The sequence below is a fragment of the Bombina bombina genome, chromosome 1 (genome assembly GCF_027579735.1).
Source record: "Bombina bombina isolate aBomBom1 chromosome 1, aBomBom1.pri, whole genome shotgun sequence".
NCBI lineage: Eukaryota > Metazoa > Chordata > Amphibia > Anura > Bombinatoridae > Bombina > Bombina bombina.
In genome coordinates, this window is record NC_069499.1 from 126,001,020 (window position 1) to 126,026,918 (window position 25,899).

The 25,899-nt window shown below is 40.3% G+C and overlaps 1 protein-coding gene across 1 annotated transcript in view; it reads left to right on the plus strand.

The window, feature by feature from the left end:
- Positions 1 to 25,899, plus strand: part of STYX (serine/threonine/tyrosine interacting protein) — a 38,457-nt gene that overhangs the window by 6,934 nt on the left and 5,624 nt on the right. Inside the window, exons 4-6 of the mRNA XM_053697587.1 lie at positions 33 to 130; positions 2,789 to 2,849; positions 25,509 to 25,545. Coding sequence (XP_053553562.1) covers positions 33 to 130; positions 2,789 to 2,849; positions 25,509 to 25,545 — 196 coding nt within the window. The remainder of the gene's footprint in view (positions 1 to 32; positions 131 to 2,788; positions 2,850 to 25,508; positions 25,546 to 25,899) is intronic.

Here is a 25,899-nt window from a genome sequence, read left to right on the forward strand (position 1 = left end):
AAAGGATTTATTTACTTTTATTTTTCCCCCAGTTATCAATACTTCAAAAATATGGCATAACCCACATAGTCTGCATAAGACAAAGTATTGAAGCAAATTTTATTAAACCAAACTTTCAACAGTTATTTAGGTAAGTCATTTAATACTACTCTGTAGAACTTTTCAAATAAGACCTATTAGTTCTTCAAAGAAATATTTACAAATTGTAATTTTTTTTATATTAGAAACTTCAGGAGTTGCCAAATACCACTGTTTAGGAAAACATTAATAAAGCTTTGGGGTTAAAAAGGAAAAAATAGAAATGATCAAATGTCCAACATAAAGTTTAACAAGAAAATGCCAGATCTTCTGAGCTAGCTGGCCCCAAGGTCAGGACTCTCCACTCGGTGCAACTGTTGCCAATTCTTTTTGAATACAGGACTGCACCATTCTCCAAAAACACTTCAAGATAATAAAGAGAAAGGAAACAATAGAAAAAGATTTGTTTATTTGCACGTCACTTATTTCAAAGCCAAAATCTAAGGCTGCTTCATCACACTTATAAAAGCAAGATGGCTATTCTCCCTTTATATAGTATATAAGTAGCACAGGTGTGCAAAAAACACTGAATGGCATATCCATACTTTGTTTCCTAAATAATTTATTCTCTACAATTCTAACAATCTGTTATATATCTTCTTAAAATAATTTAAAGATTTGTAGAAGTCATTCGTATGCTGTTGCTGTAATACTACTGCAAAACACTTTGGTCTAGATTACAAGTGGCACGGTATTTTTTTTTCCCATGACTGAAAACTTTGCTAGAGTTAAGCTTTTTGCACTAGTCGGATTGGGTTTGTATTACAAGTTAAAAAAAACGCATTTTGCACAAGCGGTAACCCGAATAGCGCAAAACTCCTAACTTAATTTTTTTGTGTGCATGTATTCCCCCATAGAAATCAATGGAGAAAAAACCTAACGCCTGAGATCGTGCAAACACAATTGCATTTTTGTAAAGGATTGAAGCGTAAATCGCAATTGCGCTCAACTTGTAATATCAGCACAATTAAAAATGCTCTCATTAAGACAATATCGATTGTGCTAAACAGTTTGCACCTCACTTGTAATCTAGCCCTTTGTGTTTGCTACATTAAGTAAATTAAATTAGAGAAGTCTTTTTTTTTTTTTTTTTTTTTTTAACAGTGCTTTGTAAGAGCTCATGCACTGTAGTATAAAGATATGATTGTAAACAAAACTTTGTTAAACACCATAAACAAAACTACTCTGTACGTCGCTGGTCGTTAAGAGATTGTCTGGCTATAATAGTGCGGGTCTTGACATGAGCGGCAAGACCACGCTATTAGACCCTCCCTCCTGAAGGCCTGCTATAGAAGCGTGGTCTCGGCACCCCCATAGAAAGGCCAGTGACGTACCCATTAAGGGGTTAAAAAACAAAACCAGCAAGCAATACATTTAAAGGGATATTAAAGTCATAATTAAACTTTCATGATTCTGATAGACCTTGCAATTTTTAAACAACTTTACAATTTACTTCTGTTACCTAATTTGTTTTGTTCTCTTGGTATCCTTTGTTAAAAAGAATAACCTAAGTCTCAGGAGCAGCAATGCATTGTTGGGAAATAGAATAATTTTATCTGCCAAATATAAAAAAAGAAAAGTATACAAATAACTTTTCATGTTACAAAGGTATCTGATTAGAATGAACAAACGAATACAATCAGCAGTGTAAAAATCTAATCAAATATTTTCACAAAGTGACTAAAGTGTATTACCAAAAGTGAAAAGAAGAGAAGTATTCCTGTTTGCTATTTTAATAGCTTGGGGGGGGGGGGGGGGAATATTTAGAAAACAGACGATTAAAAAAACAATGCCCAGGGTGACATGAATCCGATAAAACAAATTAAGAGAAATAAGTTGACACCCAATGGACTTTTTTGCAGCTCTCACAATTCGGTGTAGTTTCTCTTTTAAAGATAATATAGCAGAGCTATACCAGGTTTAAATAGAGGATAATAAAACTTCTCTGATGATGGCTGAATAAAAGCAAGTTAACAATTTTTGAGACAGGCCACATTTTCTAACTTGCCTTAAAAAGTACAAACGTTGAGCCTTTTTAATTATAGTACAAATATTAAGTAGCTGCTTATTGCTAGCTACATATATATGCCTCTTGTCATTTGTTCACCCGATGTGTTCAGCTAGCTCCCAGTAATGTATTTCCGCAGCTTCAACAAAGGAATGGAAAAAAAATGAAGCAAATTTGTTAATACAAGTAAATTGGCATTTTGTTTACAATTGTATGTTCTATCTGAATAATAAAAAAAAAAAATGTTGGGTTTCATGTCCCTTTACTTGACATTTAAAATCTAGAAGAATAAAAAAATAACACCTCTAGCAGCTAAAACAGAGTGGGTCTATATTACATTTCTTTACTTCCTTGTGGTTTGGTTTTGTGTTTTTCTTTTGTTTTTGTTTTCTGTGGATTCTCATGGAGGTTGGGATACTAATAGCTTGGTTGATACTTGCAAACATTGCCTTTTTTTCTCCTGTAAAAGGGACATTTTAGTGAACAGTATGAAGTAGTGTTAGTGGTATTTTAAGTTGATTTAAAAAAAAAAAGACCTTATTTTTCATACTGCAGTGCTATAATGTAGGCATATATGGAAGTGTCTTGCGTCACTTTATTTCATTTAACATTTTTGTTCTCTTAAATTTGTACTGCAGATGTGTTACTAATGTGCATGTTTATCCGAAAATAATAATTACTATACATTGGTTCTGTTTGCAGATACTTAGTGCTTGATATTGCGGATAATCCTATTGAAAATATAATACGTTTTTTCCCAATGGTAGGTATCCATTGACCACTTTTACTGTACTATGTACCACTGAAACATTCATTGTAACTGTCCCTGCTTTTTCTTGCTAGTACATTTAAAATTAAATCATTTATATAAACAGGGATTTAAACAGTCTGTTTCTTTTGTTTAACCCATTCCTGCTGTACTCATTTGTCTACATCGGAACAAAGTTCTGGTGTAAACAAATAGGTAAAAGACTGTAATCACGCGATCGTTCATACAGTCGCGTGATTTCAATGATGGGATCGTTTCGGGGGGGTTGTCTATGATGATAGGCACGCCCTCCAGCCCGCAATCCAATTCAGGGAAGTGTCTTTTGTTTCAGTACAGCCAAACGGCGATGACGTTCTATACCATCCTAAGGACTTTAAAGGGACATGAAACCTAATTTTTTTTTCTTTCATAATTTAGAAAAAGCTTGCAGTTTTAAACAACTTTCTAATTTACTTCTATTATCTAATTTGCTTAATTCTCTTGATATTCTTAGCTGAAAAGCATATCTAGATAGGCTCAGTAGCTGCTGATTGGTTGTTGCACATAGATGCCTCCTGTGATTGGCTCTTGCATGTACATTTTTCTTTCTTCAACAAAGGATATCTAAAAAATGAAGCAAATTAGATTATAGAAGTAAATTGGAAAGTTGTTTAAAATAATATTCTCTATCTGAATTATTAAAGAAAAAATGTGGGTTTAGTGTCCCTTTAAAGCCCTGTGTGGTTAGGACGGCATAGAATGTCATAAGGTCATGAAGGTGTTAAAAAAAGCATTAAGCAGTGGGTTATACTTAATAGAAATCATTGCAATATTATTATTTATCATTTTAAAAGGATTTTACCTTTTTACTTTACTTCATTTGTATAAGGTCCATTACTTCCTGTCACTGCCCCACAAGAGGCTGTGTGTGGTCTGTACAGGAAGGCAAAGGAACAGCATTTCATTTGAAGTGTTGCTAGAAGACATCAGATAATGTTTATTGATCTTGTTTACTGAAATTGTTTTATCAATAGTCAAACTCCGCCCACCATTTGCCTTATTTAGAGGAGCCTATCTGCACTTGAGATTGCAGATAAGGCTATTCAGTCATTGAAGGGCCATGATACCTAAATGTTGAAACACTTGAAAGTGATGCAGCATAGCTGTAAAAAATTACTAGAAAATATCACCTGAACATCTCTATGTAAAAAAGGAAGATATCTTACCTCAAAATATCCTTAGTATTCACACCCCATAGCAAAGGACTTTAAGCAGCAAATTATTATGTCTGTCCCGGGACCTGCAAGGGAGCTTGCCTCATGCACACTCATGTTATTTCCCAATTCAGTTTAAGGAAGTTTACTATGAAATCTCATGAGTTAATTGAAATCTCACAAGATCACAGTAAAAGAGTTCATGACCTCTGTTGATGCTGATTGGCTGCAGTTCATTTCTTTTTTTTTTTTTACCTGCAGCTGGACAGCAGCTGAAGTATAACTGTTTACAGAACACTTACTCTGGTGATATGAAGAAATTGTGAGGTAAAATATCTTCCTTTTTTACATAGAGATGCTCAGGTGATATTTTCCTGTCAGCTTTTTATAGTTATACTGCATCAGTTTCAAGTGATTTAACATATGTCCCTTTATTATGTCCCTTTAAGTCAGTATAAAGGGAATTGTTTTGCAGTATGTCAAAGCCAGTTGGGGAAAGGTATGCAGCAGGGTTAGCCTAGAAATAGATTGCAGTTCTTTCGCTGTAGATATCCATTTTCCAAATATTTTCAAGGGGGATATATATATATATATATATATATATATATATATATATATATATATATATATATATATATATATATATACATATACACACACACACACGCTGCAATATGCTTTCATTGTTTATATTGTCCCCTTTTCCTGTAATTCCATTCTGAAATTGTGAGATTTTCAGTTCCTGTTAGAAATGACTGTTATATTCCACACAGTAATTGGCTGCACACTCTAGTGACCTATTTATAACTGTCCCTAATTGGACACAGCAGAGAAGGTAACCTAAGTTACAACATGACAGCTCCCCCTGTTTTATAGACACTAAAACGTTACTTATTTCTTCCAGAGATATGGTGAGTCCACGGGTTCATCTTAATTACTGTTAAGAATACCACTCCTTGCCAGCAGAAGTAAAAACTGTTAAGTATCACTTCCCTACCCATAAACCCCAGTCATTCTCTTTTGCCTCTCGTGCATGGAGGAGGTGAAGTTTAGTGTGTAATTAAAATAGTTCTTTCTCTGAAGATAGATACTTCAAGCAAGCTTGCAGGGTATAGCCTTATTCCACGTTAGTCTTTGCGGTCGAGCTGTGGTGGCTTTAAAGCAGTGTGGAACTTGCAAAGTAATACTTGCTGTGTTTTCTCCACATATGCTGCCCTAATCTCAGATACCAAAGTTAGTTACTTTATCTGCAATTTTACCAGGTCTCTGTGAGTCAGAGGTGTCCTCTCATACCTAGGAGCTAGCTAGTCTTCATGTCGGACAGCTGAGCAGGTAAGTGCGGGCCTTCCAGGTGGGAGAAAGGGCACTTAACATATTTCTGCTGTGAGATAGATAGATATATATATATATATATATATATATATATAAAAATAAAAGGGACTGTATTAGCTCACCCATGGTGTAAGGGTACAGTGTTTTAGTGAGAGACCGTGTTGTATAAAATGTATCTTAACTGAGGGCTCGCTTTTTGTAGTGGGTGCTGCGTTTGGAGACTTTGTATAAACTATGATTTTTTTTTTCTGCTGTAAGACGGGCGGTTTTAGTTTGGACACGCCCCCTCCTTCCCAGTTGCTCCATGGGAGGTTTTTGCGCCTCCCTGATGTCTGCTTACGTATTCGGGCCTTCTTTCAGCTCTGCTCACTACGGAGGCGGTTTCTGTATATGTGGCTGTGGTTGGTGACGGAGCGCATACAAAGTGGCGTTGGAGAATCCCGTTGGACGTGGTAGTAAGGGCACCTTAGTATACTGAGGTGCGGAGGGAGGTTAAGTCGGAGCGATATCGCTCATCTGTCAATTTATTTTTTGTATTGCTAACTTTACAAGGTTAGGTTTCCCCCCTTCTTTTGACAAGCTAAGGTGATTTTGACATTAGGTTTTGTTGCATAAGCGCTAACCGGTTATGGTTGGCTGGGGGTATAATAACCAGACATGTCTGACATGGCCCAGGAGTCCACTCAGTTCAATCCTTGTTTATTGTGTTTAGACGCACAAATTGCAGCACCCATGCAATTCTGTTCTTCCTGTGTTAAGCAAACATTACAGGGTAAAGATAAGTTGTTTTTTTTTTAATGTGGAGCCTAATGTCTATCAGGAGGATGCAGTCCAGGTATTACCAGGACCATCTCCTATTTCGTCCCAAGCCTCTATGGCATCTAACACTGTGTCCTGCGGTTCCTCTCTAACTCCCAGTGGAGCATTTTTAAAGACAGAGATTGCTGCACAGGTATCTTCAGCGGTATCTGCAGCTTTAGCCAAGTTCCCAGATTTTCAGGGAGCTCAAGAGGAAGTCTTAGATTTCAGAGAATAAGATATCTGTTCCTGCCACTGAACCTCAGGTTCCTCTAAGATCTGAGAATGAGGAGGACTCTCACTCGGAGGGTGAAATTTCAGATTCGGACAGTGTAATGCCTTTTTCTTATTCCTTCGTTTACTGTTATTGGAGGTTTTAGCTACCTTGGATGACTCTGAGACTCAGGCCGTAGTGACGCCTAAGAAGTTCAGCAAGCTTAATAGATTTTTGACGTTCCTTCCTCTTCAGAGGTTTTCCCAGTACTATATAGGGCTTAGAAAAACATAGCTCAGGAGTGGGAGAAGCCAGGAGCGGCTTTTACAACGTCACCAGTGTTTAGGAAAATGTTTCCGGTAGAGTCATCTATCAAGGAATTTTGGTCTTTGGTGCCCAAGGTAGAAGGAGCCATTTCTACCCTGGCCAAGAGAACTACTATACCTATTGAGGATAGTTGATCTTTCAAAGATCCCATGGATAAAAAGATGGAGGCTTATCTAAAGAATATTTATGTGCATCTTGGTCTTCAATGGCACCAGTAGTATGCATTGCCTCAGTGACTAGTGCAGCCTCATATTGTTTTGAGGCCTTGTCGGACTCTCTACAGGAAGAGACACCCTTAGATGAGATCCAGGACAGGATCAGAGCTCTCAAGTTAGCCAATTCCTATATTGCGGACGCTGTCCTTCAGGTCCTTAGACTGGGAGCTAAGACTTCAAGTTTTGGCCAGAGGGGCCTTATGGTTAAAGCCCTGGTCAGCTGATGTTTTGTCGAAGGTCAAACTGATAGCACTTCCTTACAAGGATTAGACCTTTTTTTGGACCGGGTTTGGCGGAAATCATTTCTGATATTACAAGTGGAAAGGGGTCTTTTCTGCCTCAGGATAAGAGGAACAAGCCAAAGGGACGTCAGAGTAATTTTCTTTCCTTTCAAAGTTTTAGAAGACGGTCCTTGTCTTTGTCCAAACAGGATGACAAGACATCCTGGAAACCAAACCAGTCCTGGAGTAAAGGGAAGCAGGCCAAGAAGCCTGCAGCCGACTTCAAGTCAGCATGAAGGGGTTGCCCCCAATCCAGGCTTGGATCAGGTAGGGGGCAGACTATCTCAGTTCGCTCAGGTCTGGATAAGAGACCTTCCAGACCTGTGGGCTGTGGAAAATATTTCAAGGCTACAGGTTGGAGTTCAAGGGTTGTCCTCCCAGGGGCAGGTTTTACCTTTCCAGATTATCTGCAGACCAGATAAAGAGAGAGGCGTTCTTAAAAGTGTGTGGAAGATCTTTCGTCACTGGGAGTGATTGTACCTGTTCAAAGGCCGGAACAGGGTCTGGGCTTTCACTCAAACCTCTTTGTGGTTCCCAAAAAGGAGGGGACTTTACGCCCCAATTCTAGACTTGAAATGTCGCACAAATTCCTCCAGGTTCCATCCTTCAAGACGGAGACTATTCGGACGATTCTCCCTTCTGATCCAAGAGGGTCCATTTATGACGACCATAGATTTAAAGGATGCATACTTGCATGTTCCCATTCATAAGGATCATCACAAGTTCCTGAGGTTTGCATTTCTAGACCATCACTTTTAGTTTGTAGCCTTACCGTTCAGCCTTGCTACGGCTCCCAGGATATTCTCAAAGCTCCTAGGAGCTCTCTTAGCGGCGGCTCCTTACCTGGACGATATTCTGATTCAGGCCCCTTCCTTTCCGCAAGCAGCATCTCACACAGAGATGTTATGGAAGCGGACTTCCTAAGCAGGCAGACCAGGCTGATCCGGAGAACGGGAACTTCATCCAGAGGTGTTCTCCAGGTTGATATCCAAATGGGGGACTCCGGAGTAGGATCTGATGGCATATCGACAAAATGCCAAGCTTCCATGTATGGTTCCAAATCAAGTGAATCCACAAGCCTGTCTAATAGATGCATTGGCGGTCCCTTGGAACTTCAGTATGGCCTCGAAGAATCTGGTATGCGGACCTAGTGGAGATGTCGTCTCTACCTCCGTGGAGGCTCCCCCTGAGGAAGGACCTCCTTCTTCAGGGACCCTTTCTTTATCCAAATCTCGTTTCTCTGAAGCTGACTGCCTGGAGATTGAACGCTTGGGTGGGTTCTCCGAGTCAGTAATTGAGACTATGATTCATGTGAATCCAAGGGATATTCTTGGATTAGGGTTAGGATTTCAAGAATTTTGTCTTTTCTCCTGGAGGGTCTGGAGAAGGGTTTATCTGTTAGCACCTTGAAGGGTCAAATTTCAGCCTTATCTGTGTTATTGCACAAACGTTTGGCAGATGTGCCAGATGTTCAATCCTTTTGTCAGGCCTTGATCAGAATCAGGCCTGTGTTTAAGGCATTTAAGGCATTGGAGCCACCTTGGAGCCTTAATCTTGTTCTGAATGTTTTGCAGCGGCGTCAGTTTCAGCTGATGCATTCTCTTGATATTAAGTTGAGAAAGTATGCATTTCTTTAGCACTTCATTCTCCCCATAGTCTATAATCAACTGAATTTGTGATTAGAACACCAGTAGTAGGGTGAAGTTGGTGATTTAAATTAAAATTTAACCTTTATTAGTTTCATTAAAAAACAGAACACACAACATAAAAAGTTAAAAAACACAAAAAGAGTGGGCCAATAGAACGAGTCTGTCACATAACTCGGTGTTAACCGTGTTATTAAATTAAGAGATGTGAGAATCTGGTCACAATACTGTCTAAATAATGTGGAGATGGAATGTATTTAAATCTCCTGGGAGAAGACAAAAGAATAAGTATGTGTTGGTGTTTCCCTGAGTATCAATATAACTCAGTAATGAATTGGATACTTTTTAGGTTTATCAGGTTGGTGATCTTGAGTTTATTGTATTTTTCTCTTGTTTATAATAATGCACTAAATCATAGTGAGAAAAAATAACAGATTGAGCTCAATTGGATAAGCAGTTATTTATAAAAATAAATGTCGGTGAAGTACCCGTATTTTGTACTTTTGGTTGTTAGATGTCTTTTGTCATTGGCTCATATATTTAGATTGACTTGTTTCTGCAATCATTACTTGGGTTTATATTGTTTTATTTGGAATTACTAAGTTGTGAGCGTTTACCAATTCACATTTGGTTGATTAGCTTTATTGGTAGCTTAATGTCTTTTATCATAGGCTCATGTGCTTTAGATTGCTTTTGTGTCTGCAATCTGTACTTTGATTTTAATTATTATCAAGTAATACGAGAGTACAATTATTTATGGAAGTAAATATAGGTGAAGTACCCAGATTTTAACCTTTTGGTTACTAAATGTCTTTTACCATTGGCTCATTTGTTTCAATTATCTAGTATCTGCAATCATTACTTAGATTTGAATTATTGTCTGGAAATACAAAGTGATGGACTTATACTGATTCACAATCGGTTGATTAGCTTTATTATCAGTCTGATGTATTTTGTCATTGGCTCTAGAGCTTTGGATTGCTGTATGTCTGCAATCTGTACTCAGATTTCAGTTATTATCTGGTAATACAAGATAACTGACACTGACTGCTTCTCAGTCTATTAGTTAGTTTAATAGCATTGGTAACTTAGATATTTACCTCAAAGGTCATACCATTAGGGAGTACAACTTCTATTTAAAAAGATTCATATTGAATCAAAAAGATTGATACATTTCTGCATATGTAACTTCACTAGTTACAATATATTATATATTTGAAGCAATTTGGCCAGCACTCCCCCATATAAAGTGGTATAATTCTAACTAAGTATAAAAATTTAACGCTCACACCACACAGACCACAAGTTACATCACCTTCTGAGAGTGACCAACTATTAATTAAACTAACTAATAGACTGAGAAGCAGTCAGTGTCAGTTATCTTGTATTACCAGTATAAGTCCATCACTTTGTATTTCCAGACAATAATTCAAATCTAAGTAATGATTGCAGATACTAGATAATTTAAACAAATGAGCCAATGGTAAAAGACATTTAGTAACCAAAAGGTTAAAATCTGGGTACTTCACCTATATTTACTTCCATAAATAATTGTACTATTTCGTATTACTTGATAATAATTAAAATCAAAGTACAGATTGCAGACACAAAAGCAATCTAAAGCACATGAGCCTATGATAAAAGACATTAAGCTACCAATAAAGCTAATCAACCAACTGTGAATTGGTAAACGCTCACAACTTAGTAATTCCAAATAAAACAATATAAACCCAAGTAATGATTGCAGATACAAGGCAATCTAAATATATGAGCCAATGACAAAAGACATCTAACAACCAAAAGTACAAAATACGGGTACTTCACCGACATTTATTTTTATAAATAACTGCTTATCCAATTGAGCTCAATCTGTTATTATTTTTTCTCACTATGATTTAGTGCATTATTATAAACAAGAGAAAAATACAATAAACTCAAGATCACCAACCTGATAAACCTAAAAAGTATCCAATTCATTACTGAGTTATATTGATACTCAGGGAAACACCAACACATACTTATTCTTTTGTCTTCTCCCAGGAGATTTAAATACATTCAATCTCCACATTATTTAGACAGTATTGTGACCAGATTCTCACATCTCTTAATTTAATAATACGGTTAACACTGAGTTATGTGACAGACTCGTTCTATTGGCCCACTCTTTTTGTGTTTTTTAACTTTTTATGTTGTGTGTTCTATTTTTTAATTAAACTAATAAAGGTTAAATTTTAATTTAAATCACCAACTTCACCCTACTACTGGTGTTCTAATCACAAATTCAGTTGATTATAGACTATGGGGAGAATGAAGTGCTAAAGAAATGCAGACTTTCTCAACTTCTATGTTGATCCTGTTCTTCGAGTTAATTCATGCATAAGCACTCTAGCTCAGGAAATTAATCAATTTTGATAAAAACATCTCCCCCATACCAGTGTAGTGCTGTTGCACCCTTTTTTCTTTCTCTTGATATTAAGCTTCTATCGTGGAAGGTTTTGTTTCTGTTGGCGATTTCTTCTGCACGGAGGGTATCTGAACTTTCTGCCTTGCAGTTTGATTCTCCTTATCTTATTTTTAATGCCGGTAAGGCGGTTCTTTGCACTAAGTTGGGATTTCTTCCCAAAGTTGTCTCTACTAGGAATATTGATCAGGAAATTGTTGTCCCTTCTGTGTCCGAAACCATCTTCGGATAAAGAACATCTGTTACATAATTTGGACGTTGCCTGTGCTCTTAAGTTTTATTTGGAAGTGACTAAAGACTTTCGCAAGTCTTCTGCTCTCTTTGTTTGTTTTTCCGGAAAGAATAGAGGTCAGAAGGCTTCTGCTTCTATTCTTGCTTTTTGGTTGCGAAGTGTGATTCGCATGGCTTACGAGGCTTCTGGGAAGCAGCCTCCAGAGAGAATTAGGGCTCATTCCACCAGGGCCGTAGCCTCTTCTTGGGCTTTTAAAAATGAAGCTTCTATGGAGCAGATTTGCAAGGCTGCAACTTGGTCTTCTTTACATACCTTTTCTAAATTTTACAGATTTGACATTTTTGCCTCGGCTGTGGCAGCTTTTGGGAGAAAGGTTCTTCAAGCGGTGGTGCCTTCTGTTTAGGCATGCTGGTTGTTATCCCTCCCTATTCATCTGTGTCCTCTAGCTTGGGTATTGGTTCCCAACAGTAAATAAGATGAACCCATGGACTCACCACATCTTTGGAAGAAAACAAAATTTATGCTTACCAAGATGTGGTGAGTTCACGGACCCACCCTTTTTTGTAGTTTTTTCTTTTTGGGTTTTTTACTTAACTTCAGACACCTCCGCACCTTGTGTTGCTTTCCTTTCTCCATTTACTTTTGGTTGAATGACTGGGGTTTATAGGTAGGGAAGTGATACTTAACAGTTTTTACTGTAGTGCTCTTTGCCGCCTCCTGCTGGCGAGGAGTGGTATTCCCAACAGTTGTTAAGATGAACCCGTGGACTCGCCACATCTTAAAGAAATAAATTTATCGGGTAAACATAAATTTTGTGTTTGTCACTATTTATACAGCTAATGAAACTTTAAAAAATACATCTACATGTTATTCTCACACTAATCTTTTCTTTGAATGCATCATCCTACCTAGCATTTATTTAGTGTTTAATCTTCCTTTAACTTGCTTAAACATCACATTTCAGACACTTTGAGTTGGTTTCCAATCTTTGAATGTGTTTTTGCAATATCTTAAATTAAAGTGTCAGTAAACTTTAAAAATAATGTTATATAATTCTGCACATAGTGCAGAATTATATAACATTATATTAGCCAAACATTATAAAACATAATTGTACCCTATAAATTTTTTTAAAGAAACGCTGTTTTACAGACCCGCTCTCTGTGCTCTGCTGAGCGGGTCTGTTATATTTACTCAGCGCATCGGGCCAGCTGTATAGTCACAGCCCGGCCCGACCGCGCCATAGCACTAAGTGCAGCTCGCTCCTGCTGTCAGACAGAGCAGGAGCGAGCTGCACTTAGTCTTATGGCGTGGTCGGGCTGGGCTGTGACTATACAGCTGGCTCGATGCGCTGAGTAAATATAACAGACCCGCTCAGCAGAGTACAGAGAGCGGGTCTGTAAAACAGCGGTTTTTAAAAAAAAAAATTAATAGGGTACAATTATGTTTTATAATGTTTGGCTAATATAATGTTATATAATTCTGCACTATGTGCAGAATTAGATAACATTATTTTTAAGGTTTACTGTCCCTTTAAAAGAAACTTCACCCTAATTTATAAGTAAATTCCCTGGTCCCTGATGGTTTTCAAACTGCTTTGCTCTGTCTAAATTGAGCATTGAGATCCCTTGCAAGTTGTTTTCAAAAATAAGATTTCTCTCTTTGTATGCAAAGAGAGAAGCGCTCTACCAGGAACGAACAACAGCTCAGTGGCTTGTTCTATGGCGATTTACCACCCGGAGGCAGCCTCTTTTAGACCAGTGTGCTTTTCACAGAAGAAAACTTTCCTGAAGTATATCAGTCTGATCCCGCCAAGTAAGGTCAGTCCAGCCCCGAAATACCAGGCAATTCTCCTCTGAACAAGGAACATGACAACCCCAGACGATCGTTTCGGCCTCCTATGGGCCTCGTCAGTGAGGTGCAGCCACATTCCTCTAAGCACAGAGGAGAATTGCCTGGTATTTCGGGGCTGGACTGACCTTACTTGGCGGGATCAGACTGATATACTTCAGGAAAGTTTTCTTCTGTGAAAAGCACACTGGTCTAAAAGAGGCTGCTTCCGGGTGGTAAATCGCCATAGAACAAGCCACTGAGCTGTTGTTCGTTCCTGGTAGAGCGCTTCTCTCTTTGTATGCAAATTATTATGACCCTGGGGAAGTCTCCCTATGGGTGATGGGGGAAACCAGACGTGGACTCCTTGCCCAGTGTGCTTAGAGGAATGTGGCTGCACCTCACTGACGAGGCCCATAGGAGGCCGAAACGATCGTCTGGGGTTGTCATGTTCCTTGTTCAGAGGAGAATTGCCTGGTATTTCGGGGCTGGACTGACCTTACTTGGCGGGATCAGACTGATATACTTCAGGAAAGGTTTCTTCTGTGAAAAGCACACTGGTCTAAAAGAGGCTGCTTCCGGGTGGTAAATCGCCATAGAACAAGCCACTGAGCTGTTGTTCGTTCCTGGTAGAGCGCTTCTCTCTTTGTATGCAAATTATTATGACCCTGGGGAAGTCTCCCTATGGGTGATGGGGGAAACCAGACGTGGACTCCTTGCCCAGTGTGCTTAGAGGAATGTGGCTGCACCTCACTGACGAGGCCCATAGGAGGCCGAAACGATCGTCTGGGGTTGTCATGTTCCTTGTTCAGAGGAGAATTGCCTGGTATTTCGGGGCTGGACTGACCTTACTTGGCGGGATCAGACTGATATACTTCAGGAAAGTTTTCTTCTGTGAAAAGCACACTGGTCTAAAAGAGGCTGCCTCCGGGTGGTAAATCGCCATAGAACAAGCCACTGAGCTGTTGTTCGTTCCTGGTAGAGCGCTTCTCTCTTTGTATGCAAATTATTATGACCCTGGGGAAGTCTCCCTATGGGTGATGGGGGAAACCAGACGTGGACTCCTTGCCCAGTGTGCTTAGAGGAATGTGGCTGCACCTCACTGACGAGGCCCATAGGAGGCCGAAACGATCGTCTGGGGTTGTCATGTTCCTTGTTCAGAGGAGAATTGCCTGGTATTTCGGGGCTGGACTGACCTTACTTGGCGGGATCAGACTGATATACTTCAGGAAAGTTTTCTTCTGTGAAAAGCACACTGGTCTAAAAGAGGCTGCTTCCGGGTGGTAAATCGCCATAGAACAAGCCACTGAGCTGTTGTTCGTTCCTGGTAGAGCGCTTCTCTCTTTGTATGCAAATTATTATGACCCTGGGGAAGTCTCCCTATGGGTGATGGGGGAAACCAGACGTGGACTCCTTGCCCAGTGTGCTTAGAGGAATGTGGCTGCACCTCACTGACGAGGCCCATAGGAGGCCGAAACGATCGTCTGGGGTTGTCATGTTCCTTGTTCAGAGGAGAATTGCCTGGTATTTCGGGGCTGGACTGACCTTACTTGGCGGGATCAGACTGATATACTTCAGGAAAGGTTTCTTCTGTGAAAAGCACACTGGTCTAAAAGAGGCTGCTTCCGGGTGGTAAATCGCCATAGAACAAGCCACTGAGCTGTTGTTCGTTCCTGGTAGAGCGCTTCTCTCTTTGTATGCAAATTATTATGACCCTGGGGAAGTCTCCCTATGGGTGATGGGGGAAACCAGACGTGGACTCCTTGCCCAGTGTGCTTAGAGGAATGTGGCTGCACCTCACTGACGAGGCCCATAGGAGGCCGAAACGATCGTCTGGGGTTGTCATGTTCCTTGTTCAGAGGAGAATTGCCTGGTATTTCGGGGCTGGACTGACCTTACTTGGCGGGATCAGACTGATATACTTCAGGAAAGTTTTCTTCTGTGAAAAGCACACTGGTCTAAAAGAGGCTGCTTCCGGGTGGTAAATCGCCATAGAACAAGCCACTGAGCTGTTGTTCGTTCCTGGTAGAGCGCTTCTCTCTTTGTATGCAAATTATTATGACCCTGGGGAAGTCTCCATATGGGTGATGGGGGAAACCAGACGTGGACTCCTTGCCCAGTGTGCTTAGAGGAATGTGGCTGCACCTCACTGACGAGGCCCATAGGAGGCCGAAACGATCGTCTGGGGTTGTCATGTTCCTTGTTCAGAGGAGAATTGCCTGGTATTTCGGGGCTGGACTGACCTTACTTGGCGGGATCAGACTGATATACTTCAGGAAAGTTTTCTTCTGTGAAAAGCACACTGGTCTAAAAGAGGCTGCTTCCGGGTGGTAAATCGCCATAGAACAAGCCACTGAGCTGTTGTTCGTTCCTGGTAGAGCGCTTCTCTCTTTGTATGCAAATTATTATGACCCTGGGGAAGTCTCCCTATGGGTGATGGGGGAAACCAGACGTGGACTCCTTGCCCAGTGTGCTTAGAGGAATGTGGCTGCACCTCACTGACGAGGCCCATAGGAGGCCGAAACGATCGTCTGGGGTTGTCATGTTCCTTGTTCAGAGGAGAATTGCCTGGTATTTCGGGGCTGGACTGACCTTACTTGGCGGGATCAGACTGATATACTTCAGGAAAGTTTTCTTCTGTGAAAAGCACACTGGTCTAAAAGAGGCTGCTTCCGGGTGGTAAATCGCCATAGAACAAGCCACTGAGCTGTTGTTCGTTCCTGGTAGAGCGCTTCTCTCTTTGTATGCAAAAGATTTCTTTCTAATGACACGGTGAGTCCACGGATCATCATAATTACTATTGGGAATATCACTCCTGGCCAGCAGGAGGCGGCTAAGAGCACCACAGCAAAGCTGTTAAATACCACTCCCCTTACCCACTACCCCCAGTCATTCTCTTTGCCTTCAGCAAGGAGGTGGTAATGTTTTTAGGTGTCTGAAGATTCTTTAATCAAGAGATTTTTGGAAACTGATGGGATTTTTCATTTCACTGTGCCTTCCATGTTTGATGCTGCCCTATCCGGAATGCCTAATTAAGAGTAGTCAGTCCTTCGTTTGTTCCACGGGTCTATGGGGGAGGAAGCCTTTCCATATCTGTGAGCTGCCCTGCTGCTGGGCAGATTTGACTCAGGTAAGTGCCGGTTTTTATTTTCTTTATTTAAAGAGAGTTTGGCACTTTGATGGGTACAGGGACTGTTAAACCAGTGTGGGTTTATGTTTGGGCAGTATTTGGGCACTGTGTGACACTTAGGAGAGGCTCTGTATGTTTTTTTAACCGGAAAATAACAATGGAAGCCGGACTTTTAGTGACGTCCACGAATGGGAGGGGCTTATTCTGAGGCGGCAATTCTGTTTGGTGTTTTTTGCGGATGACTTCCTTGTTCCGGTGTGTGGAGGTTCTCTGGGAGCTAAGGGCTGCTTTTTTTGCGGTTTGCATTTCCTTTCAAAGGCTGCTGGGTCAGGATCGTCAGGAGTATTTTCCGGCTTCAGGGGGTCATGTAGGGACCTCAGCAGGGTCTGTTGAGGTAAGGAGGCTGCCTGAAGGTGTTTTTTAGCTTTAAAAGCAATCATATTTTTCTGCAGTAAAAAAGTTGCATTTTAAAATTTAAAGGGACAGTAACTTTTTTTGTTTTCAAATTTTTGGAAGCCAATTTGATTTGTTTTTGGTAAAGATGGAAGAGACTTTGCAGGCTGTTACATGCCTCAAATGCCTTTTTGTTCCTCATGTATTGAGGGGACATTACAGTATAAGGATAAGATTTTTGAATCTAAGCCATCATTAGCTAAGGTGGATGCTGTTCAGGGGGTCTCCTGTTCAGGGGGTCTCCTGTTCAGGGGGTCTCCTGTTCAGGGGGTCTCCTGTTTGGAACATCCCGCAGATTTCTCTTTGTGCGTCCCATTTTTCAGTGTCATTTCATGCAGTGCCCAGTGTTTCTACTCCAGTTGGAGTTTCCTTGCAAGACGTTGCTACCCAGATATTCTATGCGGTAACTCATGTCCTGGCGGCTTTTCCTGTGTTACAGGGGAAGTGTATAAGGAGATATAAGGATTCATTGAGGAAGGTATGTGAATCAGGTATGGCTATGTTGAATGTTTCTTCCCATTGGTCTGAGGAGGACGATTCTTCCATGGTGTCTGAGGGGGAAGTTTCAGACTCTGATATATATATATATCTCTATATATCTATATAGTTCCTTCTTCTGATTCTGAAGTGGTAACTTTTAGATTTAAACATGAGCACCTCCGGAACGCTGCTTAAGGAGGTTTTTGCTACTTTGGAGGACTCTGATACTACACTAGTAGTTAATCCAAAGAAATCTCGTAAACTTAACAAGTTTTTTGATGTTCCCTCAGAGGTGTAGGTTTTTCCTGTTCCTGACCGTGCGTCTGAGATTATTGCACGGGAGTGGGAGAAGCCTGGGGTTCCTTTTTCCCCTTCTCCAATTTTTAAGTAGATGTTTCCTATTGCTGACTCGGTTAATTAGTCTTGGCAGACAGTTCCTAAGGTGGAAGGAGCAATTTCCACTTTGGCTTAGAGGACCACTATTCCCATTGAGGATAGTTGTTCTTTTGATGATCCTATGGATAGAAATTTGGAGGCGTTACTTAAAAGGATTTATTTTCACCAGGGTCTGGAATGGCAGCCTGTGGTGTGTATTGCTACTGTTACCAGTGTGGCAGCATATTGGTTTGATGCTTTCTCTGATTCTATTCAGACATATGCACCTATGGATGAAATCCAAGATAGGATTAAGGCTTTTAGGTTAGCAAATTTCTTTATCACGGATGCCTCTTTGCAGGTCATCAGATTGGGTGCAAATATTTCTGGTTTTGCTATTCTGGCTCGCAGGGCTTTATTGTTAAAGTCCTGGTCTGTGGATGTGTTGTCAGTCTAAACTTTTATTCTATTCTTTACAGGGGTAGGATTTTGTTTGAGCCAGGCTTAGCTGAGATTATTTCTGATATTACCGGGAGGTAAAGAACATTCTCTCCCTCAGGATAAGAGAAACAAGTTTAAGGGACGCTAGAGTAATTTTCATTCCTTTCGAAACTTTTCAGGCAAGCCTTCCCCTTCCTCTGCCAAGCAGGAATAGTACAAGTCCTCCTGGAAGTCCAATCAGGCTTGGAGCAAGGGGAAGCAGTCTAAGAAGCCTGTCTTTGAATCAAAGTCAGCGTGAAGAGGCTGCTCCTGTCCGGGAGCGGATCTTGTGGTGGGCAGACTTTCCCTGTTCGCTCAGGCTTGGGTTCAGGATGTTTCGGATTTGTGGGCGTAGTGTACCAGGGATACAAATTGGAGTTCAAATGTTTTCATCCCAGGAGCAGGTTCCATCTTTCAAGGTTATCTGTTAACCAGATAAAAAGAGAGGCATTTTTAAAATGTGTTCAGGATCTGTCCGTCCTGGGTGTGATAGTTCCTGTTCCAATTCAGGAACAGGGTCTGGGATTTTATTCCAATCTGTTCGTAATTCCCAAAAAAGAGGGAACTTTCAGTCCTGTTCTGGACCTCAAGAGTGTAAACAAGTTTCTCAGAGTTTCGTCTTTCAAGATGTACACTATTTGCTCCATTCTTCCTCTGGTTCAGGAAGGTCAGTTCATGACTTCTGTGGATCTAAAGGATGCGTATCTACATATTCCTATCCACAAGGATTATCACAAGTTTCTGAGGTTTGCATTCCTAGACAAACATTTTCAGTTTGTGGAACTTTCTTTCGGCCTGGCAACGGCTCCCAGGATTTTCTCAAAGGTTCTGGGAGCGTTGTTAGCGGTTCTCCAGTTGCGGGGTGTTGCAGTGGTGCCTTATCTGGACAATACTCTGGTTCAGGCGTCATCTTTTCAACAAGCAATCTCCCACACAGAGTTGTTGTCTTTTCTGCGCTCCCACAGATGGAAGGTGAATTTAGGAAATTGTTTCTTGGTTCCATCTTCAAGGGTGATATTCTTGGGAACTAATATCGATTCTCTAGAGATGAAGGTTTTTCTGACAGAAGCCAGAAGAACAAAGATCTTCAACTCTTGTCTTGCCCTTCAGTCCTCTCCACGGCCATCAGGGGCTCAGTGTATGGAGGTAATTGGTCTGATGGTGTCAGCTATAGAGATCATTCCGTTTGCTCGGTTCCATCTCAGGCCTCTGCAGTTAAGCATGCTCAGACTATGGAAAGGGGATTATGAGGATCTGTCTACGCGAATCTTTCTGGATTAGGTGACAAGAGATTCTCTTCTGTGGTGGGTGTCTCAGGAACACCTCTCCCACTGAGCCTGCTTTCGCAGACCTTCCTGAGTGATTTTGACCGCGGGTCCAGCCTGCTGGGTTGGTGGGGAGCTGTCTGGGGCTCATTGAAGGCTCAGGGTATATGGATTTGAGAGGAATCGCTTCTTCCCATGAAAATTTTAGAACTGAGGGCAATATTCAATGCTCTTCTGGCCTAGCCTCAGTTAGCTTCAGACCAGTTTATCAGGTTTCGTTTGGACTATATACTGTCAGTGGTTTACATCAATCATCAAGGAAGAACTCAGAGTTCCTTAGCCATGTTAGAGGTAGCCAGGATTATTCAGTGGAGAGAGATCCACAATTGCGTTCTGTGATCCACATTCCAGGGGTGGACAATTGGGAAGCGGATTTTCTAAGCAGACAGACATTTCATCCGGGGGAGTGGGAACTTCACCCGGTGGTGTTTGCCAACTTGGTTCTCAAGTGGGGGCAGCCGGAATTGGATCTCATGGCTTCTCGTCAGAATGCCAAGCTTCCAAGGTTCTGGTCGATGTCAAGAGATCCTCGGGCTGTGTTGATAAACGCTCTGGCAGTTCCTTGGAACTTCAGTCTAGCGTATGTGTTTTCTCCGTTTGCTCTCCTTCCACGAGTCATTGCTTAAATCAGACAGGAGAGGGCGTCAGTGATGCTCTTTGCTCCGGCATGGCCTCGCAGAATCTGGTATGCAGATCTGGGGGAGATGTCATCTTTTTCATCTTGGAGTCTTCCGTTAAGGAAGGACCTTCTACTTCAGGGGCCCTTTTTTTTCATCCAAATCTCGTTTCTCTGAAGCTGACTGCTTAGAGATTGAACGCTTGATACTATCTAAGCGTGGGTTTTCTGAGTCGGTCATTGATTCAGGCTCGCAAGCATGTGACTAGAAGAATTTATTATAAGATATGGCGTAGATATCTGTATTGGTGTGAATCCAAAGGCTATTCTTGGAATACAGTTAGAATTCCTAGAAGTTTGTCTTTTCTCCAAAAGGCTCTGGAGAAGGGTTTAGTTGCTAGTACCCTGAAGGGTCAAATTTCTGTTTTATCTATTTTGTTGCACAAGCGTCTGGCGGATGTGCCAGATGTTCTATCTTTTTGTCAGGCCTTGGTTAGAATCTGGCCTATGTTTAAGTTTACTACTACACCCATGGAGTCTTAATTTGGTTCTTAGAGTGTTTCAGCAGGCTCCGTTTGAACCTATGCATTCTTTGGATATTAAATTGTTACCCTGGAAGGTTGCTTTTTCTGCGGCTAGTAGACTTTCAGAGCTCTCAGTGCTGCAGTATGAGTCTCCTTACCTTATTTTTTATTCTGTTAAGGTAGTTCTGCTTACTTCCTTAGGTTTCCTTTCAAAAGTGGTTTCGTATAGGAATATTAATCAAGAAATTGTTGTTCCTTAACCTGGATGTGGTTTGTGCGTTGAAGTTATTTTTTGCAGGCGATTAAAGATTTTCGTCAGTCTTCTTCTTTGTTTGTTGTGCTTTCTGGAAAACACAAGGGTCAGAAAGCTTTGTCTACTTCTTTCTTTTTGGCTGAGGAGTGTTATTCGTTTGGCATATGAAACTACTGGACAGCAGCCTCCTGAGTAAATCACTGCTCATTCCACATGGGCTGTTTTCCTCATCTTGAGCCTTTAAAAATGAATCTTCTGTGGAACAGATTTGCAAGGCTGCTACTTGGTCATCTTTACACATTTTTTCTAAATTTTCTAAATTTGATAATTTTGCTTCAGCTGAGGCATTTTTTGGGAGAGAGGTTCTTCAAGCAGGCGGTGCCTTCTGTTTAGGTTAACTGTCTTGTCCCTCCTTTATCATCCGTGTCCTCTAGCTTGGGTATTGATTCCCAGTAGTAATTATGATGATCCGTGGACTCACTGTGTCATTAGAAAGAAAATGAAATTTATGCTTACCTGATAAATTTGTTTCTTTCTTGACACAGTGAGTCCACGGCCCGCCCTGTATTGTCAGACAGTTTATTTTTACATAAACCTCAGGCACCTCTGCACCTTATATTACTTCCTTTCTCCTTTCCCTTTGGTTGAATGACTGGGGGTTGTGGGTAAGGGGAGTGGTATTTAACAACTTTGCTGTGGTGCTCTTTGCCGCTTCCTGCTGGCCAGGAGTGATATTCCCAATAGTAATTATGATGATCCATGGACTCACTGTGTCAAGAAAGAAACAAATTTATCAGGTAAGCATACATTTCATTTTTTTTTTTTGCACTTTTTTTCTCATGAATGTTCAATGAGAATTTGCCTGAAATTAGGCTTGCAAACCAATTTTGTTCTTTTTTTGCATGTTTCGTCTTAGTGTGGCACTTTTCATGGCAGTGTGTTCAGCTCCATTTTTTATCAATTATTTTTTAATTTTTTTAATTGATAACATAGTAAATAACGTTTTTAAAACACACGATGATCGGTAAGGGTTAATTGCACCTGTTAGAAATATTAAGAATTAACAAACTGCAGTTAAAGGGACAGTCAAGTCAAAATTAAACTTTCCTGATTCAGATAGTGCATGCAATTTTAACAACTTTCCAATTTACTTTTATCATAAAATTTGCTTGGTTCTCTAAACCTAGGTTGGCTCATATGCTAATTTCTAAGTCCTTAAAAGACCGCCTCTTATCTCAGTCAATTTTACATTTTTTTTCAATTTAGATACCTGAGGAGTTATACAGGAGTCAGTACGTATTAGCTACAATTGCAACTTTGTAAGCACTGAGATAAGGGGGGAGTCTGCAGAGGTTTAGATACAAGGTAAAAAGTGTATAAATATATCGGTAAACAATAAAAAAAAAAATTCAAGTAGACTGTCCCTTTTAAGCTCATGAGTTAATCATTAGTAAAAATGAATCCATTAGTGTGTATTATTCTTAATTCCCACTGCTTATTTTTGCTTCATTGTTTCTCAAGTATACCCTGTTGGAGATACGGATAAATCCTGAACATCTTTAACTACTTTTAGACACATAAAAATAGCAGGACTGTGTTCAAGAACTCTAAAGTGTTTAAACTTCTACCAGCCATCAGATTTCATTGTCCTAGATTCAGTTGCATGCAGTGCAATGTTCTGTACAGATTAACTGTTTGGTATAGCCATTCTCTTTTATGAAGAAGCTTTATTGGAAGTTAGATATTGCAGCAACCCCTTCAAGTTGCCTGTTAGAACAAACAGGGGTGACTAGAGATTGCTGTGGCCAGAAACATCCTTATTAAACATATCATACACAGCATGCCAGGGTTAAATAAATTATTTGATTTTATATATACGGTATCCAGGGCTCAAAATTTCCACTCTTTACTAGCCATTGGCGAGTGGAAATTGAATGGTGGCGAATAAAAGTTAGTGAGTGAAAAAATGTACACTTATATTGCAGAATTGACAAACGCACATTTTGGGCAATGTGCTAAAATATTACCTAAAGGGATAGTATATATGCTAGAAAGGGCAAGGATATGTTATCCCTCTAGGGCTGTAGGAACATCATTAGTGCTTAGACTGTTACTTGTGAGAGGATAAATGGGGCAGAGAGAGAGAGATGGGAAAGTGGAGAGGAAGATAGCTTAAAGGGACACTCAATCAAAATTAAACTTTCATTATTCAGATAGAGCATGCCATTTTAAACAACTTTCCAATTTACTTCCATTAACAAAATGTGCACAGTCTTTTTATATTTAAACTTTTTGAGTTACCAGCTCCTACTGAGCATGTGCAAGAATAAGTGTGTATGCATTTGTGAATGGCTGATGGCTGTCACATGGTACGTGTATGCATTTGTTATTGGCTGATGGCTGTCACATGGTACGTGTATGCATTTGTTATTGGCTGATGGCTGTCACATGGTACAGGGGGAGTGGAAAAAGACATAACTTTTAAAATTGTCAGAAAAAAAAAACTGCTACTTATTTGAAGTTTAGACTAAGTGCTATTGCATTGTCTTGTTATCTTGCATTTGCTGATTATGCAAATCTACTGTGTTGACTGGTCCTTTAAAGAGTGGGGGAAAAAAGAGAGTAAAAAGATATAAGAGAGTGTAAAGAGAAGATATGGCCTGAGAGATATGGAAGAGGGTAAAAATAGAGATTGAAGAGAGGAGGGAGTGGAGAAAGATAGTTAAGAGAGAAAAGGGAGGAGATGATAATTTTTAAAAGGAAATCTCCAGGTCTGCTATGACCTTCCATGGCTGTCAGCACTCTCTGCATTCTCTCACTTCAACAACTTCCTATTTCTATCCAGCTGTTGTCTTACCCAGAACCACCAAGTTGATGTTGCTAACTGCTATGCGCTTATTTTTGTTAATCTATTACTGTATGTAGTATTATTTAACTTGAGGTATAAAATAATAAATATTAAAAATGAATGCACAATAATGTGTTTCACAATGGCTAAAAAATATGCAAAGAGGGGGTGGAGTAGTGGGTGTGGTGTGGGCAGGTAGTGGGTGGGAATGGGATTAGAAGTGGCGAGTAACATTTTGGCCTGGCTAGTAGTTTACAACCTGAAATTTTGAGCCCTGCAGTATCTCACAAAAGTGAGTACACCCCTCACATTTTTGTAAATATGTTATTATATCTTTTCATGTGACAACACTGAAGAAATGACACTTTGCTACAATGTAAAGTAGTGAGTGTACAGTCTGTATAGCAGTGTAAATTTGCTGTCCCCTCAAAATAACTCAACACACAGCCATTCATGTCTAACCCTTTGGCAACAAAAGTGAGTACACCCCTAAGTGGAAATGTCCAAATTGGTCCAAAAGTGTCAATATTTTTTGTGGCCACCGTTATTTTCCAGCACTGTCTTAATCTTCTTGGGCATGGTGTTCACCAGAACTTCACGGGTTGCCACCGGAGTCCTTATCCACTCTTCCATGATGACATCACGGTGCTGGTGGATGTTAGAGACCTTGCGCTCCCCCACCTTGTTGACGCCACACACGCTTGACACCATCTAAACCAAATAAGTTTATCTTGGTCTCATCGGAGCACAGGACAGGGTTACAGTAATCCATGTCCTTAGTCTGCTTGTCTTCAGCAAACTGTTTGCGGTCTTTCTTGCGCATCATCTTTAGAAGAGGCTTCCTTCTGGGACGACAACCATGCAGACCAATTTGATACAGTGTGCAGCATATGGTCTGAGCACTGACAGGCTGACCCCCCACCCCTTCAACCTCTGCAGCAATGCTGGCAGCACTCATACTTCTATTTCCCAAAGACAACTCTGGATATGACGCTGAGCTTGTGCACTCAACTTTTTTGGTCGACCATGGCAAGGCCTGTTCTGAGTGGAACCTGTCCTGTGAAACCGCTGTATGGTCTTGCCCACCGTGCTGAAGCTCAGTTTCAGGGTCTTGACAATCTTCTTATAACCTAGGCCATCTTTATGTAGAGCAACAATTCTTTTTTTCAGATCCTCAGAGAGTTCTTTGCCATGAGGTGCCATGTTGAACTTCCAGTGACCAGTATGAGAGAGTGTAAGAACGATAACACCAAATTTAACACACCCTGCTCTCCATTCACACCTGAGACCTTGTAACACTAATGAGTCACATGACACCGGGGAGGGAAAATGGCTAATTGGGCCCAATTTGGAAATTTCCACTTAGGGTTGTACTCACTTGTGTTGCCAACGGTTTAGACATTAATGGCGCTGTGTGGAGTTATTTTGAGGGGACAGCAAATTTACACTGTTATACGGGCTGTACACTAACTACTTTACATTTAAGCAAAGTGTAATTTCTTTAGTGTTGTCACATGAAAAGAAATAAAATATTTACAAAAATGTGAGGGGTGTACTCACTTTTGTGAGATACTGTACCATAGAAAGATACTCATTTTAGATGCACATTTTTTTTTTTAATAAAGTTTTTTTTTTTGTAGACGAAGGAGTTTATTGACGGAAGTTTGCAAAATGGAGGTATGTTTGGATTTATCTGCTTATGTTGAGCATTTTTACTTTTTTATGTTGATTTTTTCAGTTCAGTTACAATATGCAAATGTTCCCATGCCTTTGCTTAAACTAAATATTTAGGAGTTCAAACATCAACACTTAGGTAGCTAATTTTGATGTTTTAAAGCAACAAAGAAATGCATTTTTATAAAATGTGGATTCAATATGAATAAAAAAAAGTAGACCCACTAAACTTAATTTGCAAACCAAACACAGTATGAAACAGGTTTCAAATTAATGTAACAAACTTTTTTGCGTTTTCTTACACTTGTTAAATTTTTTACATAGTTCTAGGTTTTGTAAATTACATAGTGCTGCAGT